The 20897-nt window shown below is 33.7% G+C and overlaps 1 protein-coding gene and 1 pseudogene across 1 annotated transcript; one reads left to right on the top strand and one right to left on the bottom strand.

Moving 5' to 3' along the window:
• On the bottom strand, window positions 1–5304 carry LOC108468622 (ethylene-responsive transcription factor 13-like; annotated as a pseudogene).
• A 2305-nt stretch (window positions 5305–7609) lies between these two features.
• Window positions 7610–8824, top strand: LOC128279470 (ethylene-responsive transcription factor 13-like). Its single transcript, XM_053018407.1, has one exon. The coding sequence runs from the start codon at window positions 7800–7802 to the stop codon at window positions 8562–8564; it is 765 nt and encodes a 254-aa protein (XP_052874367.1). The 5' UTR covers window positions 7610–7799; the 3' UTR covers window positions 8565–8824.
• The last annotated feature ends 12073 nt before the right edge of the window (window positions 8825–20897 follow it).

Raw genomic sequence — 20897 nt, 5'->3', positions numbered from 1 at the left:
TTAACTAGTTGACTTTCCATTTATTGGCTTTGGCATAGTGGAGCTGCTGCTATCCACAATGGCAAAAGACGAAGAAGACAATGGAAAAGGGGGTGATCGATGCCTTGGAGCCACTCTAACAGGTTCTAAGTTACTTGAGCCTATCAAGTGAGGGAAATTGAGCTTAGCTTTTGAGCCACGAATCTTGAAAACGGCTTTATCATAAGCCAAAGTAGCATCTTCGGGTGTTTGGTAAGTTTCTAGCCAAATCCTTAACCCATACTTTCCCCACGGTCTCTTTCTTACTCCCCTGTAATTCACCATTTTCCCATTACCCACCGCCACTTCCTCTTTTAATTGACTTGCCTTTACTTCCACAGGCTGAGGAGTGTTAGAGTTACTGTTAAAGAAAGTTAGTTGAGTAGTAGTTAGTTTGTTAAAGAAGTTACAGCAGCCTCACTCTGCTATAAATGCGTGTATCAGTTGCATATGTAATTCAATGAATGTATAATAGAAAAACCCCACTCTTTTGTATTTCAACATGGTATCAAAAGTCCATTTGTTCCTGGGGTGGTTCTGGCTACTTTCATGGCTCCACCATCCAGTCTGTCCATTCTTCATCTTGCTACTCCCACAATTGCGTCCAGTACTGCCGATAACACTGTAGATAGCAGATTATTTTCTACTAAGAAAGTTAGTATCCTTCTTGATGATTCCAATTACCTTTTACGGCGACAACAGGTGCTTTTGGCAGTTAAAACCTATAAGCTTCAAAGCTTTCTTGATCTCCACACTGTTCCACCCTCTTAGATAGTTACTGGAGATGATGGTGAACTTCAAGAAAATGTTGAGTTCGCTAGGTTCGAACAACAAGATAGTGCCATTGCCTCCTGGCTTTTGTCCTCGGTGATTTCGGGTGTGCTTCCTCATCTAATTGGTATAGATACAAGTGCCCAAATTTGGAATGCTATTGTTTCTTTATATGGCAGTCAAACTACGTTTCGACTGATGTTCTATCGTCGTGCCTTGCATTCACAATGCAAGAGTGATCTGTCTATGAAGGAATTTTTAATGAAAGTCAAGTCCTACTGTGATAATCTTGCCAGCTGTGGGGAAGTCATACGTGACCATGAACATGTCACTGCGATTCTCAATGGACTACCCCCAGAATATGAATCCATCATCTCAATCATTGTTGGTAGTCAAATTCCTTACAGCGTTCAGGCTATCACGACCATGCTAATTGATGCCGAAGCTTGACAACGCGTTACAATGGCTGAGATTCCTAGCTCTGCCAATTTTGTGTCTCAACACCAACCAAAATATGTTTCTGACAATCCTATACCAGCTTATCGTCCCTCCAGCTCTCGTGGCTGTAGCCGTGGTCGTTCTTCTAGAGCCTGTGTTCAGTGTCAGTTGTGTGGAAAAACAGGACACCTGGTTGATCGATGTTATCACAGGTTTGATGCCGCCTACAAAAGCACTGGCTACAGACCTCCTCCCTAGGCAAATATGTGTTTGTATACGCCTGGCTTGTCTCCCTAGGTATCGCTTTCTGTACACTCTATGCCTTCTATGCCTCCAACTCTTGTGCACTCTATGCCTCCTATGCCTCTGACTTCCTCATTAGGTTGGTCATATCCGACTGACCCTATGTCAAACTGGACAAATCTATTTCTGGGCTCCTCCGTGCAGTCTGCTCACACTCCTGCGCCCACAGTAGTACAGCCTCATGCATTTCTGGCTACACCTGAAATTATAGAAGACAACAACTGGTATCCCGACTCTGGCGCTACACACCACCTTACACACTCAGCTCCTTCTCTTAATGATAATACTTCACATAGTGGGCTAGGTAAGGTTTATGTCGGAAACGGTAATGCTCTTCCTGTGTTATGATGTTCTGGTCAATCTTCTCTGCTTACTACAACGAGACCATTGCACTTGAAATCTCTATTACTTACACATGGAATAACCAAAAACTTACTTTCTGTGTCAAAATTCACAAGAGGTAATCAGATAATGTTTGAGTTTTTTCCTACAAAGTGCCAAGTGCGTGACTTACGGGCCAAGGAGGTGCTTCTTCAAGGCTCAGTGTACCTTGGAATGTACAAGCTTCATTTACAAGATGCGCTCACGAATGGCCAGGCTATCTACAAAGCTCGTTATCTTACAGCTAGTACATTAATTCTACTAAGTGTGTGGCACTCTAGACTAGGACATCCTTGTAAAAACATACTGCTCAATGCGTTGCTACGTTGTAATGTGTCCATCGATGACAATAAATAGTTTTTTACTTGTGTTGCATACCATCTAGGCAAGGAACTTAAGCTACCATTTCTTCAGTCCATGTTACAGTACACTGCTCCTTTACAACTAGTTATAGCTGATGTTTGGAGGCCAGCCCCTGTTCTGTCTAATGGATTTCGATATTATATGGCCTTTACTGATGTATACACTAGTTATACATAGCTCTATTTTCTGCATAAAAAATCTGAGGTGCTCAACGTGTTCACACTGTTTCACAGGCAAGTCAAGAGAGCCCTTGGTCTACAACTTCGCACTTTACAAACCGATGGTAGAGGAGAGTTTCAAATGTTCAAACCTTATCTAGCTCAAAATGGGATCACACATGGGTTCACATGTCCTTATACATCCACACAAAATGGTTTGGTTGAACGCAAGCATCGTTAAATAGTGGAAACAGGCCTCTCCATGTTAGCCCATGCTTCCATGCCTATAACCTACTGGAATGATGCCTTTAGCAATGCCATATACCTCATCAATAGATTACCTTCATCCCCCTTAAACCATATTTCCCCATATGAGAAACTTTTTCAAATCAAACCCAACTACTCCTTCCTTAGAACCTTTGGTTGTCTTTGTTTCCCAAATCTTAGGCCATATAATAACCATAAGCTTCATTTTTGGTCCACTCCTTGTACCTTTTAGGATACTCCTCCTTCCATTAAGGGTATCGATGTCAAGCTAGTGATGGCCGAATGACATGTTACTTTTCATGAAACCATCTTCCCGTTCGAAAATGCCATCACCAAGCCTGTCTCATCTAAACCACCCATTCAAACCAGTTTCAAATTACTCGTCATATCTCATCAGCCCAACAGACGTCCATCATCGGTTATTATGCCTACCAATCCTCCCTTATCCTTAACCACCAACTCTCAACCCAGCTCACCTGCACCAATACACTCAATCTCCATTTCCCCTGTATCCTCATTTTCCTCTCCACCTTCTACTACTCTTGAAAGTCAGCCAACACACCCTCCTATCCCTATCCATATTCAACCTCCCCATACTGTCCCACACAACACACATGCTATGACCACCGTCAGTAAAGCTGGTATATTCAAACTAAAAGCCTATTTGAGTGGCACGCCATGTCCAACTCTAGTCGACATTCATACAGCCATGACCCATCCCTGTTGGCAAGATACAGTACATGCTGAGCTGAATGCTCTCGTACGCAACAACACCTGGATTTTTTACTCCCTACCACCAAATCGTAGAACCATTGGTTGTAAATGGTTGTTTAAAGTTAAACAGAAAGATGATGGTACTATAGAACGGTACAAAGCTTGGCTAGTGGTGAAGGGGTTCTCCCAACATGTAGGAACTGATTTTCAAGATACCTTCAGTCCAGTGGTTCGTGCGGTCACCATCAGGACTATTCTAACGGTCGTTGTTATGAAGGGATGGCCATTGCGCCAAGTTGATGTCAAAAATGTGTTCTTAAACGGGAAACTAACTGAAGAGATTTTTATGGACCAGCCACCTGGGTTTGAGGTACCAGGATCCAATAGTCAGAAGCTAATGTAAGTTGAACAAAGCCCTGTAAGGTTTACGCCAGGCCCCTCGTGCGTGGTGTCACACCCTCAAGTATTTTCTGATCAACAAGCTCGGGTTTCATGCCTCGAAGGTCGATCCGTCTTTATTCATTCGCACATCTTCAGCTAGTCACTTACTGCTTGTGGTATATGTAGATGGCATAGTAATCACTAGCATCTCAAGCCAAGATATCAATAGTGTGGTGCGCCAGCTTCATAGTCAATTTGCCCTTACAGACATGGGTCAACTTAGCTACTTTCTAGGTATTAAAGTTCAGTCTACTCCTCATGGGCTGTTCTTCAATCAGAAGAAGTATGTTTAAGAAGTGTTGCGAAAAACAGGAATGGAAGGCGCAGCTGCTACACCTATTCCCATAGTAAGCTCGCCTAAGTTGATGGCTACTGATGACAGTCCGACCTTTGTAGATAGTCATCTCTATCGAAGTACTATTGGCATGCTTCATTATCTCTGTATTACAAGGCCTGATCTATCGTATTGTGTCAACAAACTCATCCAGTATATGAACGCACTGAGTGACACTCATTGGCGGGCTATTAAACGTGTCCTACGCTATCTAGTTGGGACTATGGTATATGGTCTGTGGTTTACTCAAGGTCAGTTCAAGCTGGTCTGCTACTCTAATGCAGATTGGGCTTCTTCAGTTGAAGAAAGACGTTCCACCATGTTGTCTACTTAGGCTCGAATCCGATTGCTTGGTGTTCCAAGAAGCAAGCAGTGGTTTCCAGGTCATCCTCAGAAGCTGAATATCGTAGCTTGGCAAATTGTGTATCTGAACTGCCATGGGTCAAACAGCTGCTAGAAGAAGTTGGTATATCCATGAAGCAAATCCCAATGGTCTGGTGTGATAACACCTCCACAGTTTCTATGTCCGCCAATCCAACTCATCATGCACTAGTCAAGCATGCTGAGGTTGATCACCATTTTGTTAGAGAAAAAGTACTTGATGGCACACTGCAGGTTAATTTTGTACCATCAGCTAGTCAAGTTGCTAATGTGCTCACTAAACCCCTCACTTCCAAGCAGTTTACAATGCTTCGCTATGCTCTTAGGGTCACGACAACAGATCCAACTGCTGTTTTTCAAAAGATAAAAGGACTAGGAGAATGTTAGAGTTACTGTTAAAGAAAGTTAGTTGAGTAGTAGTTAGTTTGTTAAAGAAGTTACAGCAGTCTCACTCTGCTATAAATACGTGTATCAGCTGCATCTGTAATTCAATGAATGTATAATAGAAAAACCCTACTCTTTTGCATTTCAACAAGGAGGGCCAACATTCAATGGATTTCGAGGAAGGCTGGAAGTATCCCCGCCATATAAAGGCTTCCGATCGAAGGAGACGACGTCGTCTAACAAAGTGAAAGAAGCCTCAAAATCATTAGCTAGAATATGCTGGCTAATTGAGTCCAAGAAGGCAAGATCCTCAGATATTACTGAATTACTCTCAGACTAATCGGTCAACATTTTTTGTATTCAACCTTAAGTAACCTAGAGAGTGAAACAAACAAGCTAGTAATTTGTTTAAGAAAGTGATGAAGAACAGAGCGTTCTCTTGTTGGAAGATAACCCTAAACCTAAAGTTTATATTTAGTCCAAAAAGAGTTGCTCTCTGCCACTTTCATCGAAGTTTCAGTCTTCTCTTGTACAGTATAACATATAGTTTACTGAAACACGTGCTTATTATGGAGAAATTTGTTAACATATAAAACATGAACTTCCATTTGTTATTTAATTTCATGGAAAGGAAAATCTTTTGTCCAATACATGGATCTGATCAACTTTAATCTTTTATTTCTATAACACTTTATTCACCTAATAAACTTAGGATGGGTACCTTTCAAGGACGTCACCCTGTGCTTATCAAATAAATAAATGTATGATAAATCAGAAATCAACTTTTATTATTTTAGATATGTTTGATAATTATTTTTAAAAAATTATTAAAATATGTTGAAAATATTAAATTTAATTTTATTTCACTAAAAATTATTTGAAATAATGTTTTTTTAAAATGTGATAATCAATTTATTATATTTAACCTTTGCCAAACTCTATTCAAAATAATATAAAACTTGTAGTATCATGTTAATGGAAGAATTAATTTTTATCATTATAATATTAAAAAAAAAAGAAGAAATATCAAAGTTCAACCTCCTCATGTATCAAACACACGTTTTAATTATTACTTCAAATAAATTTTAACAATACAATGAGTATGACTTAAACCTGGACATTAGACCCATGGGCTAAGGGTATTCACCCCATCCCTAAGACGTGAAATCAATCCACGGACATGTATGATAATTTAATAACCTATATGTCAAGGTGCATGACTTATACTTGAATGATATTTTTAAAAAAAAACATAAAGAATAAAGAAAGATATATATATATAAAAGATGAAAAGAGTTTTGATAAACTGTTAATAGAATTTTAGAATTTTAAATTTTAGAAAAATATAATTTTTCAAAAGTTTCTAAGGCTTAATTATTTTTTAAAAATTTCAAAAATAATAAAATTGGGGAGGCCCCTGCCGCCATAAGGATCTGTCTCTGCTTATATGTGAACCATTATTAGCACCATTAACATTTAAACCTGTTGACTCTTTAAAGTTACCGGACGGTTTCAATCATCGTCTTCATAGGAAAAAGAGAGTGAAAAATTTTAGACTAATTATAAAAGGTTTTTAAACTTTACTCAAAAATAAAAAAAGAAAATAATATGTTACGTATCAATCATTTCATGCTAAGTTAATAATCTGTTAAAAAAATAAAAATTTTCACGTCAGTAATTAATTTGTACAATTATTTTTCAAAATAATTAATTAAAAAATTTAGAATAACCAAAATAAAGTTTATGATAGATGTTGTTTACTCTAATTATAATTAAAAATAATAGTTGCAAACACTGAATTAAATAATTAATTCACTATATTAATTCATCGAAATAAATTTAAAATTCAAATATAAAATCCAAAATTCAATTAAGTTAAAAGGCGTTTCCCATTACTATTTGAATAAACAGAGTTTCGAAAATTTTGGAAAAGAAATGCATTGAAAAAGTTTTGATTTCGAAGACTTTTGAAGTATTTCACATTGTCGTGAAAAACATTAAAATGTTAAAAAATATTAATTTAAAATAATAATAATTCCCATTTTAGGTTTATGAAAATAATAAAATTATTTCATTTAAAAACTCCACTTCTAGAAGTCCAAAATTATTTTTTTATGATTTTTCAAATCATAATTTTAATTGTAGGAATTAAAATATTTTAATGCACATCATTCAATTTTAGGGTTAATTCAATTTTTAGCTTGGAATTCCTGATGATATGTTAATTAAGTGTATTTTAATCTCTAAACTTAAAAAATGTAAAAGATTAATAACTTATAATCATTAAGTCCACTTTTTAAATACAAATTTAAAAACTTAAACAAACGTATTTTCGATAAAAATAAGTACAAGGTTGACCTAACCCTTAATTTTATTACGAAAGATATTTTCCATGTAAAAAACTGTGCTAACAACCCTAGTAAACACCAAACCCTAAAATTTTGGTGGAATCCGTGGTGACCAACCTTCCTTCCTCCTTCCCCGTTCCCACTTCTTTTGAATTTTAAATCAGAATTAAAAGGATATAGGTGATGTGTATAATCCCCAATCACCTGACCATCACTCACGAATATTTAGACAAATAAAATAAACCAGAAGAATATTGATTTTTTTTTTTTTAATAAAAGAAACAAACCTGGAGCATTTAGTGAAAGAAATACAGCATGTGCTTAATTTTAATTAATAATGCTGCACGCCGCAGGAAGATGCACAGAAATTAATCTCAGATTGTTTCTTCCTTCCTATATATAAATCACAATCACCTCAGCCACGTCTTCACTCTCACATCCTTAGTTACACTCATCACTCATCCATTCTTTTTTAACCCAAAATAGAAGAACAAAAAAATGAATGTGGAGATCTTGTCTGAATCAGATTTCAACATCCTTGAATCTTTTCAACGTTTCTTTGATGGCTTTGACGAATCTCCACCGCCACCGCCGACAACAACTCCCACCTGCGATGATATTGTTCTTCAACCTTTCTATAACCGGTGTTTAAGTTTTAGTGGTGTTTTTTTGAATGAAAATTGGGGGGATTTGCCTTTAAAGATCGATGATTCCGAGGATATGCTGGTTTACAGTACGTTGCGTGATGCAGCAAACTCTGGGTGGAGTCCTTCGAACGAGGCTGATTCAACAACAGTGTCCTCCGAGGCATGTAGTGAAGGGAAAGAAAAGTTGAAGGAGGTGGTGGAGCGTGAACCCAACGTGCTGCTGCCGCCGTCGTCGAGGAGGGGGACGAATTTTAAAGGGGTGAGAAGAAGGCCGTGGGGGAAGTACGCGGCGGAGATCAGGGATCCTAAGAGGAACGGTGCCAGGATTTGGCTGGGGACTTACGAGACACCTGAGGATGCTGCATTGGCTTACGATAAAGCCGCTTTCAAAATGCGTGGGGCTAAGGCTAAACTGAATTTCCCTCACTTGATTGGCTCTAGTTATTGTGAGCCAATTAGAGTCGGCTCAAGGCGTCGCTCACTGGAACCTCCTTCAGCTTCCACAACGTCGCCAAAGAGAAGGAAGAGTACGGCTGCTGTAACTAACTCCACGGCGCCTACGGAGGTGATTCAAATGAGTTCTTGTAAACCTGGAGGCCAGTTTTGGATTTTCTAGTTATTTAAAAAGAGTCCAACCAACCAATTTTATTTTCAAAAAATAACATTAATTGAGGAAGATTAGCACCAAAAAAACAAGTTTTTTTTTTTTTTTTTGTGATCAAAACTGGTCATTTGAATCTGGATCGGCGTTAAAGCCTCTTAATTGCATCTGTTTTTCTTTTTTACTTTTTTTTTTTTTCCAATTTTAGTTCATTTCTTCGGGAAGTGAAAAATTGAGGCGTGATAAAACATTTTGTAAGATTTAAGGTGGTTGTTCGATTGATTTATTCTAATAAACAATTTGGCTCTGGTTTAAATCATCTGATTACTAGTCTAATTTCATCTTAATTCCCAACAAGTAGGGTTTGAGAAAAAAATTGAGAAGTTAGGAAACCGATTCTAACTAGTGGTGTTTGAACCTTTTTTTTTTCCCAAGTTAAAATTTGCTAACTAAATTCTATTTCTTTTATTTAAATAATAATTCATTTTATTTTTTATAATGTTAAAATTAATATTTTATAATTTTTTGGTACAAGGACAAAACGATAAACAAATACTAGAGTTAATGAATATCATCAAAACTAATTGTTGATGTTTGTGTCGTTGCTCACCCCAAATAAAGTGTTCCATCAAATGATGTCAACGTCGAATTGTAAGATGCACTTGCTATAGTAGCCAGTGTATGTCATCCCATGAAGGTTCTAACTTCTAATGGACAATACAGCTAACAGATATTATCGATTTCCTTTTCTCTTTTTTTTTTTTTATAAATAAGAGAAGGAATTACATTGCCTTAAATCATTTTTATTCTTATATGGAGATCACCTATTTTATCTTCTAAAAGTAGTCTCCTAACATGAAGCATAGGAACATTAATAGTAACTAAATCAACATCATTAGAAAGACATGATCGGGCTAGCTAATCAGAGACCATATTTCTTTCCCTACTCACAAATTGGAACTTGACTATCAAAAACTGTTGACACACTTCCTTGATTTTCCTGACAAGAGTCGTTAAGGGTGTACTTCCCAAGAATTCCTTAATCATATCCACTGCCATCATACAATCAATTTCTATAATTATGAGTCATCAACACACTTCCATGATTTTCCTTGATTTTATCGATTTCCATTTGTTGCCACTTGTATTGATTGTCCCATAGCCGACTATGATAGTAACTAGTTTTGTAACACCTCTAACCCGTCTTCGTCGCCGAAGTCGAGTCACGAAATATTACAACGTCAATTTAAACCTTTATCATTACTTACTCATAAATATCCAACCATGAATATAAACAATTAATCACATTGCAATTATAACAAACATACACTTATGGGCCTTAAATTGAGTTTGCAGGACCCTAAAAATAGTTTGGAAACATTCTAGGTTCGATTTGAAACAAAATAGAAAAATTAGAAAAAAGTTGAAAATTTTGAAAATAGGGGACACACGGCTGTGTGTCACAGCCCAGACTGTGTAGACATTCAAAATCCAGACACAAAGTCGTGTCCCAGTTCATGTGTCCGCCCGTGTGTGCATTCAATGTTGGGTCACATGACCATGTCACAGGTCGTGTCACAAACCATGTAACTAATCGTTTTAAGATACACAGTCGTGTCGCAAGCTGTTTCCCAACCTGTGTGTCCGCCCTTATGTGCATTTAATGTTGGGTCACACGGCCATGTCGCAAGCCGTGTCTCAGACCATGTAACTAACTGTTTTAAGATACACGATCGTGTCGTAGGCTGTGTGAAATCTACACCTAAATCATTATGACACATGGCCATGTGGATAGACCGTATGAGACACATGGCCATGTGACAGCCGGTATCCCAAGCCGTATGCACCAAATTTTGCTTCTAAAACAAGGCAATTTTTGCATCTATCTTGGTTCCCAAGCCAAACCTAAAACCACATTAAAACCATGACCAAAATTGTACTTAAACAAGTAAAAAAAAATACATATTAAAATCCTACAATTCATGTGCTTAACAAATGTGCCACTCAAAGGCACCTCAACAATAATTTAACATTCAATAAAGCAAGATAAATAGACGCATAACTCAAACCAAGCTCTCACATTCTAACATCAACCAAATGACCAAATATATATATAAACATGAGTACATATATATAGACTTTCTTCTAATACTAATTCAAGCACTTCAATAGCATAATATCAAAGTGACTAATTCACTAGAATAACCACCATGTGAAAGCATTTACATAAATAACTCCAAACCTCTATATATAACTATGTTTTAAAGTAACACATCATTCACAACTTATAGAACTACATTCAATACAAGTAACCTTCAGTAGAATTAACCATAATCAAAATATCATTGTTTCAATATTGACAACCTAAGTACATGCCAAGACACAAAAGAAATATATCACCAACTTGAGTTTGGGATTGATGTTGGATGCCGAAATGTCAACCAAAAGTAGGTACCTAACCTGCACATAAGGTAACAATCAATTAACGAATACTTTACTTGACTCAAAAGAGCTACAATTTCATTTAATAACTATTATTTCATAAATTAATTCATATTTAATCCAATTTAGTTATCATTGAATTCAACCCGAGTATACATAATTATATATATCTTTCTTAATAATTCTCATTTACCAATCTTCTTCAATGTTTTGATTATACCTGATTTGTACGAGTCATTTAGTGGATGGCACCTAGTGCCTAATGGATAAATCGTAACAGAGATTTACGCCCAGCACTAGTCGGATAACTGACGATAGATGGGCTTAGCACTAGTGATGCAAGTCTCAAGGCACAATTTCAGACCTATGGATGTGATGGATTCACACTACTTCAAGACTCAACAACAATGTCAAAGGCTAAGCAAATCAAATCAGAACTTGATCAAAGACAAGATTCGAGGACGAATCTTTTTGAGGAAAGGGAGAATGATACATGCACAGATGGGGTGAAATTTATTAGATTCCAATCATCAAAATTGTCAATTTTCAGGCTTGGGAAATCAGAAGAATTTCAACGACTTTTTGGATGGGATCCTGGCATTTTTAGGTTGAGATGTCTCATTTGTTTGAAGATCTATCTCTTAGCTTCAAACGCATTTTGATTCACTCAATTTTGAGTTCGGGAGCTCAAGTTATGACAATTTTAGTGAAGACTATGAGCAGAATTTCTAAGACGGAATTACGAGTTTCGGGCTTTTAATTGAGTTTAAATCATATTGGGTTTGGGTTTTAGGCTTAATTTTTATTATATATGAGCCCAATATTTTATTTATCAGCTCTTATTATTTTATTACTGTTTTATTCCGAATTTTTATAATTATTAAGTATTTTAAGTTATTTAGGAATCTTATGTTAGCAAGAAAGTTTAGTTTAAAACTAGCAAGAAAGTTTAGTTTAAAACTACTTCTTGTTTAGATTAAATTAGAGTTCTAGTATATTTAAGAGTTTTATTTAGATTTATTTATCTAGCCTATATATAGGCCTTTTGCATTGTACACGAAATAGACAATTGATTATTATTCTATTTCTCTTTTGAGTTAATAAATTCTCTTTGAGTTTTTTCTTTTCAAGAATTTCTCTTGAGTTTCTTTTAGAAGAGTTTTAACAATCTTTTTAGATTGTGGGGATCATCTTCAAACTTTTTCTTGCCAAGGTTTTTATCTTGGAGGGGAAATTAGAGCCGCTTGAAGGGGGTTGTGGATTCTTCGTGTTTCCAAGGCTTCTTAGGACTTCTACACGCCACGTTCTATCTTTCCATTTATCTTATTTATTCACTTCCTGAATCCTTGATTTATTATTTGTTTTAATTATTTTATCTAACTTGGATTTAATTTCATTTCAGGTTGTGTCAAGAAAAATCCAAGTTTCTTTCCGAACGTCTAGAGCCCTAAGTCAAATCCGCGACTTTGACAAACTTTACGATCCGCTTTCGCGTTCATCCTTCTCAACCTTTATCATTTAGTATCAGATTTGGGCGTTTTAGGTGTTCTTTTTTTAAATTGATTTCTAGAAAACAGCCTCAAAACAAATTTTACCCCTACAGTTTTCAGGAAAAAAATATTTTTCAGTGGGTAAACGATTTTCAAATGATCTGAAATTTTGCATACTATTTCTTGGCACTATTTTAAAGTATAAAAAAATATTTCCCACAAAAAAAGTGATAAAAAAAGTACAAAAAAAATACGAAAAAAAATAATAAAATAAAAAATTTATGTGGGTTGAATTTTGTGCCGAAACTTTCTAGATCAAATCTACATTATTTGAGGAGGCTCCAGTTTAAATTTTGTGATTTTTGGAAATCAGGAACACCTTGAACGAAGTTTGTTAAGTTGCTTCGCAGTTTTTCGGGTTTTCGGGTTTCAGCAATTTTCATTGAATCTTAGCTTTAAGTTTTCATTTGTTTTCCTTTTTATTTGTTCCTTACGCATTCTAACACTTTCTTGTTTCTTGTGTTAGTAGGTTAAAGCACGTTGCATATTCCTTCCTCCGTGCAACAAAATTCTTTGATGACTAAGCCAATTTTTGGACTCATAGTGCTATTAGGTTTGCTTTGATAGTTTGATTCTAAAACATCTTGATTGATTGATATAGACACTTTTAAAAGACTCACAAGATCAATTCTTACATTATTGAGAATTTGATTTTTCTTTCTGAGTGCATAGCTGTGAGGTTTGCTAAATTTTTCTTTTCTTGAGTGTTGTGCTATTTTCAGGCTTTCATTATAACTCGCAATAATATGATTGGGAAGTTGAGAAGGGATCAAAAGGTTGAAATGTTCGAGATCAGCACCGTGACACTATTTTAGACACGATCAACAAAAATTTGGATTGTCTAAGTACCAAAATTGAGTGTCAGAATCGTAATTGGAAAGATAAGGTTGATCAGCCTCGGCTTTGTGCATATAATGCTCGACATAACTTTCGTGCAAATGATGAGACTTTGGTTAATAATGACCGTATACAATATTTTTAGATAAACCAAAGTTCAACATTCCACCATTTCGAGGAAGTATGATCCGAAGCATATTGTGAGTGGGAATCAAAATTGAACTTATGTTTCAGAACTATAAATGCTCGAAGAAGAAAAAGTCCAATTGGCGACCCTTGGATTTTCGGATTATGCATTGAGTTGGTGGATTCAACTTGGAATTGATCGTCAAAGAAACCGCGAAAGGGTAATTGAAACATGGGATGAGTTGAAGCAAGTGATGCGAAAGCGTTATGTTCCTTCTCATTACTATAGAGAGGTCTTAACGAGACTTCAACTCCTTGTTCAAGGTAATCAATCTGTTGATGAGTACTTTAAGGAGATGGAGATGCTTATTCAAAGAGCAAATATACAAGAGGATGAAGAAATTACCATAGTGCGATTTGTAAATGGCTTGAACGTTTCGATAGCCAATGCTCTTAATCTTTACACCTATATTGATCTTGAGGAGATGGTACACAAGGCAATTGAGATTGAGCAACAATTTCAGCAACATCAATCTCATCCATTTGGAGCATCACACTATTATCGAGGTACAAGTTCTAATTTTACTTTTAAGAATTCGAAACCTCCTTATGCTACTAATAAGTTGCTGTCAAAACATGCTGAGATTAAACCTTTTGAGTGGAAAAGTAGGGCTCCTACAAAACATTCTTCTACATCTTTCAAGCAGCCCATTTCTACTAATTTTTCACCACAACAACAAAGAGCTCATGACATTGAATGTTTTACGTGTAAAGGGCATGGGCACTATAATCGTGATTGTGCCAACACGAGACTTTTATTAATCAAAGAAGATGACGAACTTTGTGAACTGGAAAAAAATGATAATGAGAATTCTTTCTTTGAATCTATAGAGTTAGATGAAATAGAAACGTCATGTTCTCCTACCGAGATTTATTGTACTGAATTGAATATTCATAATACTTGTGAGGGGGATATGGGAAGAGAAGAAAAATCATGTGAAAAGACAGAGAGAAAAGAGACCTTTAGTGATAAAAGTCTACTTAATGGTCCAAATTTGGTGAGTGAAAATCCATATGAGGTAAAATTGGAGAGTTCTCAAATGAAAAAAGAAAATGAAAAGCAAGAAAATACCCATACAAAAATGAGGAGTGGTTATGTTTTACCTGGTTATGTTTTAACTGGTTATGTTTTAACTAACTCTAACTTAAATTTGTTTAGTGGTGTTTCTTTGTTACAGGATTTCAAAAGAGAAATAGAATAATAATCAATTGTCTATTTCGTGTACAATGCAAAAGGCCTATATATAGGCTAGATAAATAAATCTAAATAAAACTCTTAAATATACTAGAACTCTAATTTAATCTAAACAAGAAGTAGTTTTAAACTAAACTTTCTTGCTAGTTTTAAACTAAACTTTCTTGCTAACATAAGATTCCTAAATAACTTAAAATACTTAATAATTATAAAAAATTCGGAATAAAACAGTAATAAAATAATAAGAGCTGATAAATAAAATATTGGGCTCATATATAATAAAAAATTAAGCCTAAAACCCAAACCCAATATGATTTAAACTCGAATTAAAAGCCCGAAACTCGTAATTCCCGTCTTAGAAATTCTGCTCGCGCAGTCTTCACTAAAATGGTCATAACTTGAGCTCCCGAACTCAAAATTGAGTGAATCAAAATGCGTTTCGAAGCTAAGAGATAGATCTTCAAACAAATGAGACATCTCAACCTAAAAATGCCAGGATCCCATCCAAAAAGTCGTTGAAATTCTTCTGATTTCCCAAGCCTGAAAATTGACAATTTTGATGATTGGAATCTAATAAATTTCACCCCATTTGTGCATGTATCATTCTCCCTTTCCTCAAAAAGATTCGTCCTCGAATCTTGTCTTTGATCAAGTTCTGATTTGATTTGCTTAGCCTTTGACATTGTTGTTGAGTCTTGAAGTAGTGTGAATCCATCACATCCATAGGTCTGAAATTGTACCTTGAGACTTGCATCAACTAGTCCAATGAATCGACGAAAGTTGCGCCTAACGGTAGTCGGGTAAACCAACAAATATAATGGTGTGCCCAGCACTAGTAAGATAAATTAAAAAAGGTTGCACCTAGCGCTAGCTGGATAAACCGACAAGTATAATGTTGTGCCCAACACTAGTCGAATAAATCAACAAAGATTGCGCCCAGCGCTAGTCGGATAACCAACAATAGTTGTGCCCTGCACTAGTTGGGTGTACCAACGATGAGTTGCGCCTAGCGCTAGCCGAATAAACTGACAACTTTGATTGCATAATTCCACATTCCATCAATTGATAATCAATCTTTTGCATTAATCAATTATGCTATATCCCATGATCGAATTTCAAAACATTCAATATAATTCTATGATATTTCATTCAAGCAATTTAAATTCTAATCATTCATTGATTCATTTCATAATATCACATTTCATAAATATAATTCACAATTTCTCATTCCATAATTTAATCATTTGCATATATATAAATATAATTAAGATATCAAAGTAATAATTTATTATTTAAGTTAAATGAATAGAGTTAGAATTCAAACACTATGAACTTACTGAATTTACGATAGTTTCTAGTGATCGAGGTTGATTAATCGACAACTTTCTCCTTCCCTCGATTAACGACCACTTTACTCGTTTCTTGATCTAAATACAATTAATTAATTCAATTAACTAACTCAAAACTTCAATAATTCAATTTGCAATCAATTAAAAAATCATATTTCAACATTTAACCCTTAATATTTGGTCACTACACAACTTAGTCCTTATCATGAAAATTAACTTCATCTCATCCTCATTTAATTTCCATAGCTAATCGAACATACATATAATTCACTATCAGCCCCTAAATTCTTGAAATTTATAATTTAACACCATGACATTTTAATTTATAAAACTTAACTCTTTTAAAGCTAATACTAACTAAATCACTACTTAAAGTAATAATTTCTCATATCATACAATTTAATACCTCAACCAAAATTCCTAGAAAATACATAGTCTCAAAACAGTCCTTATATTTATCATAATTTATCCATTTAGTCCTTCAATTAGTAATTTTTTATATAAATTAGTCCTTAATGCAAAATTTCCTACATTCACTCACAAGGTAGTCTCACTTAACTTCGAACCCCAAAATCTATCAAAACAACTTCAAAAACTTAAATTCCTCAAAGATAACATTTTCCACAACATTAAGAATTCTAAAAATTCCAACATGGGTAGTCTAGCTTATGATCTCAAGGTTCCGAAAACATAAAATTTATGTAAAAAGGACCAAAGTTTACTTACCAATTTGAGTTCCAAGGTTAAAGATTAAGGCCGAAAATGCTTCTTCCCCCTCCCAAGTTTGGCATGCAAGAAATAATGAAGTTTAAATTTGTTTTTCTCTTCTCCCACTAAGCTATTTGTTTCTTCTATTTTATTATCATTTTCATTTCATTTTCTTTTTATTTTTATTTTATTCTAATATAATTTACTAACTTAATTATTTCAATATAATTAACATACATATAATATATATATAATACCCTCATAATAATCCATGATCAAAACCCATATAAATATTGGTCTATTTATTTAATAAGTCCCTTAATCTAATCCCAACTCAGATTAACGGCCTCAACCGCGTAATGTAATGACCTGAAATTCACGGGCACCGGAAAAGTGAGTTATAGGGCCTCCGTCTTAGTGAAATAAGTTCGAAAATAATTATTAAAAATATTTATGAGCCTAGTGGTGTGTCTAATTAGGATCTAATTAAGTGAATTTAGCTTAATTTAGAGTAAGTAATAAAAGGATTAAATTGAATAAAGGGTAAAAGTTTAATTATAAAGCAATAGAAAATAAAAGGATTAAAATGGCAATTAAGCCATTGACTACAAATGAGGTGGCATATTGGTGAAATAAAATCAAAGATTTTTTAGGTTTTATATATTATAATGATTATTATTATGGTTTTATATTAAATTGTTATGATTATTTAATTGATAACATATTATAAATAAATTAAATAGTTGATAAATGTATGGTAATAAAATATACATGTGTAAAAATTATATTGGTACATTTGTAATTTAAATATTTAATTACTTATAATTTAAGTATAAAGATATTTGTTAATTAAATAATTAAATTATAAGATTTTTGGTATGAAAAAAAATAAATAATGACATTTGTAATAATATGAATATATACATTTGTATTATAATTATGTATTTACTTAAATTTTAAGTTAAAGATATTTATTAATTAAATATTAATATTATAAGATTTTTATTTGTTAAATAAATAAAAGAAAGACAAATGGATGGTAATAATAGTGTACAAATGTACAAAGATACATGTATACAAATGTGTTAATTATATTGTTATTAAATTAATAATAATATATATTAGTTAAATGATAAAATAAATAAGTAAAATAAATGAAATAATAAAAGAATAAAAAGAAAGACAAAAGAAACAAAGAAGAAACAGAACAGAAGCATTTCGAAACAGGGAAAGAAAAAGAAAGAAAGAAAAGGGAAAGGAAAAACTAGGGTTTTAAGGTTTGAAGCTTTAAAAGGTAAGTTAATTAAGTCCTTTTCTCTTAATTTCGATGTTTTAGAAGCTTTGAAACAAGATTTTGATGAAATTAAGTTGATAGTTCAAGAGTTCATATATTTCCAAGTAGGGTTCATGTTGGAAAAATTATGGAATTAGGGATTTAATTGAATGAATTCTAAGTTAGAATTGATTAAGGGATTAAATTGTAAACTAGGCTATAAGTTTTATGTTGTAGGGACTAAATTGAAGAAATTTCGAAATTAGGGAAATATGCTGGAAATTTTATAGTTAAATATAAGTTTAGACAAAATTTGAATAGAAAAAGAGAGAATTGGATTAAGAAAATAATTAAGTTTAGTTAGGATTAAATTGGGAATAAGGTAGGAATTGTTTAGAAATTTAATTATTTATTATAATTAATGATGTAAATAATAATGTAAATTACTATTATTTTCGTAGCCAACAAAGAACCTAAAGCATCAGCATCGAAAGGAAAGGAGAAAGTCATCGAGGATTAAAACGGAAGAATTACGGTGTGTATTACTATAATTCGAATTTTAATTATTATTGATTGCTGAAATTTTAATTGTTATGTATGGTAAATAAGACTTGAGGTAAGTATGTGAAATTGATATGAATATTGAGCGAAAATGAAAGTGATATAAATTGAATTAAATTGAATTGAATAAGTGAATTATGGAATATGCGATTATTTGAAAAGTGTATTGATTGAAAATAAATAAATTGTGACAAATGTATGGTGTTGATGGTATACACTTGTGTGAAAATTAATTTGTATATGAATTAAGATAATAGATATTTGAATTGAATGAGTATTGAAAATTTTTGTGTAAATGAAATTGAAATTAGAAAAAGTAAAATACCCTATTAACTTGTCGGACTAGATTCGATACAAATGGCATGCCATTGGATTTGTGATGTGATGAGGAGATTGTAGTTCGGCCGAGAAGATGTTTCTGCTATTATATACTTCGGTTTATCCGAATAGGCATTTAATGCCTTATTGGTGTGTTTGGGAGGATATATTGTACCGGTGTGTTATGGAGGATTTACAATATTCCGGGTGTATTTGTGTTGGATATTCTAGTGTGTTTGGGTGGAAATCCGCGTATCTGTCATAGTCCGAGCTTTGTTAATAGGGTAAATAATTGAAATAAAATTTTGAAAATGAGATTATTTGTTTTAGCACTATTGAAAAGTACGAGAAAGAATGTATGAATTAAATTATGAATTGAGTTAGTATGAGAAAAATGAAATATGAATTTAAGATTTATGAAGTAAAATAATTATATATAAAAGTAGTTTAAATAATTATAAAATTTATGGTTGATGTTTGTAATTTATTAATATTAAATAGTTTTGATTTATAGTAATACCACTGAGTATATCCATACTCAGCGTACGGTTGTTTCCGTGTGCAGGTTAGTAGAAGTCAAGTGTCCTGGCTCAGCATCCAGAACAATCCCGACTCCAACACAAACTTGGTGATGTATATTTTTCTTTTGGGTAAAGGTGGCATGTACATAGGTGTTATTTAGTCACTTGAATATGTATATTACTTTGGGTAGTGAATGATGAATTATAAAATTTAGATGGTTAAATGAAATGGTAAGGAAAGTACATGATATTTTGATACATGAACTTTAAGTTGTTAAATGAATGAAGTTTTTAATCAATTTTGAATGATGCTATGATAGTTATTAAATTAAAATTTTGTTAATAATATAAATATTAGTATATGAATGTGAAATATTGGTGTTGGTTGTTTTGGTTTGAATTTGCAGGAGGTTTAGGTAAAAGTAAGTAAAAATCTTTGAAATTTTTATAAAAAAATTGGAATACTCGAACAAGTCCCGTTCTACTTTTAATACGTGTTTGAACTTCGAGAGTTTAAGATAGGGACTTAATTATTATATTATACTATGAAAGTTATATTAATTGTAAATTATTCGTAAGTTGTCTGATATGTCCGGTAATGCCTCATAACCTCGTTCCGGTAACGGTTTGGGGTTAGGGGGTGTTACACGTAAGACATTTAAATCCGATCAAATCTTTCTTAACTTGTTCGTAGAAATCTGAAATACAATACGGCCAACTCGTCTTTCCAACTTTATGCCAAAACAACTCCAACCCAACACGCCTTTTGAATTGAACTCGAGTTAAATTTAAGGGATAAATTTGTCAATCCTAATATTCTGGAGAGATGGTGAATACTGATTTGAAGGATTTATAGTGCAGATACGTTTCTCACGATTCCTGACCGGAAAGAATACCGGCCTAAAGCTAATTTGAATGTAATGAAGTATGAATTTAATCATGATTTGATGGGTTATGGAAGTGGATTTGAATGGAAATGGTGAAAGATGAAAGGGGAAGGGCTTGGAAAACAATTAAGTCAAAAATTGAAATGAAAACAAAAGTTGGAAGAATGCCTACATTCTTTCATGCAAAATAAGAAAGAAAATAAATTGATTTCTATTCAATTGCAGACAAAATCAATGTGTCTCTTTTCAAGTGTGCCACACCACCTATTTATACATAAACTATATACTAATTTAAGGCTTGTTCCACCAATTACTAACTACATAAATTAATATCAGATTTCTTTTTTAATTTTGAATTTTACAAGATCAAAATCTAACTAGTCCCTCAAATGTCCCAAATTTACGATTCAGTCTTGTTCTATTTCCCATGCTTCAATTTAGTCTCTTCTTTGCTTGCCTGAAACTAATTTAAGAACAAGTCGAGTTAAGCACAAAAAATATGCAAAATGAACAAGCTATCA

The sequence above is a fragment of the Gossypium arboreum genome, chromosome 8, assembly GCF_025698485.1.
Source record: "Gossypium arboreum isolate Shixiya-1 chromosome 8, ASM2569848v2, whole genome shotgun sequence".
NCBI classification, from domain to species: Eukaryota; Viridiplantae; Streptophyta; class Magnoliopsida; order Malvales; family Malvaceae; genus Gossypium; species Gossypium arboreum.
The sequence above is the reverse complement of the archived record's forward strand: the minus strand, read 5'-3'. Positions and strand labels throughout refer to the sequence as shown.

Coding starts and splice junctions, on each gene's coding strand:
- LOC128279470 (XM_053018407.1), top strand. CDS start 7,800: ATGAATGTGGAGATCTTGTCTGAATCAGATTTCAACATCCTTGAATCT.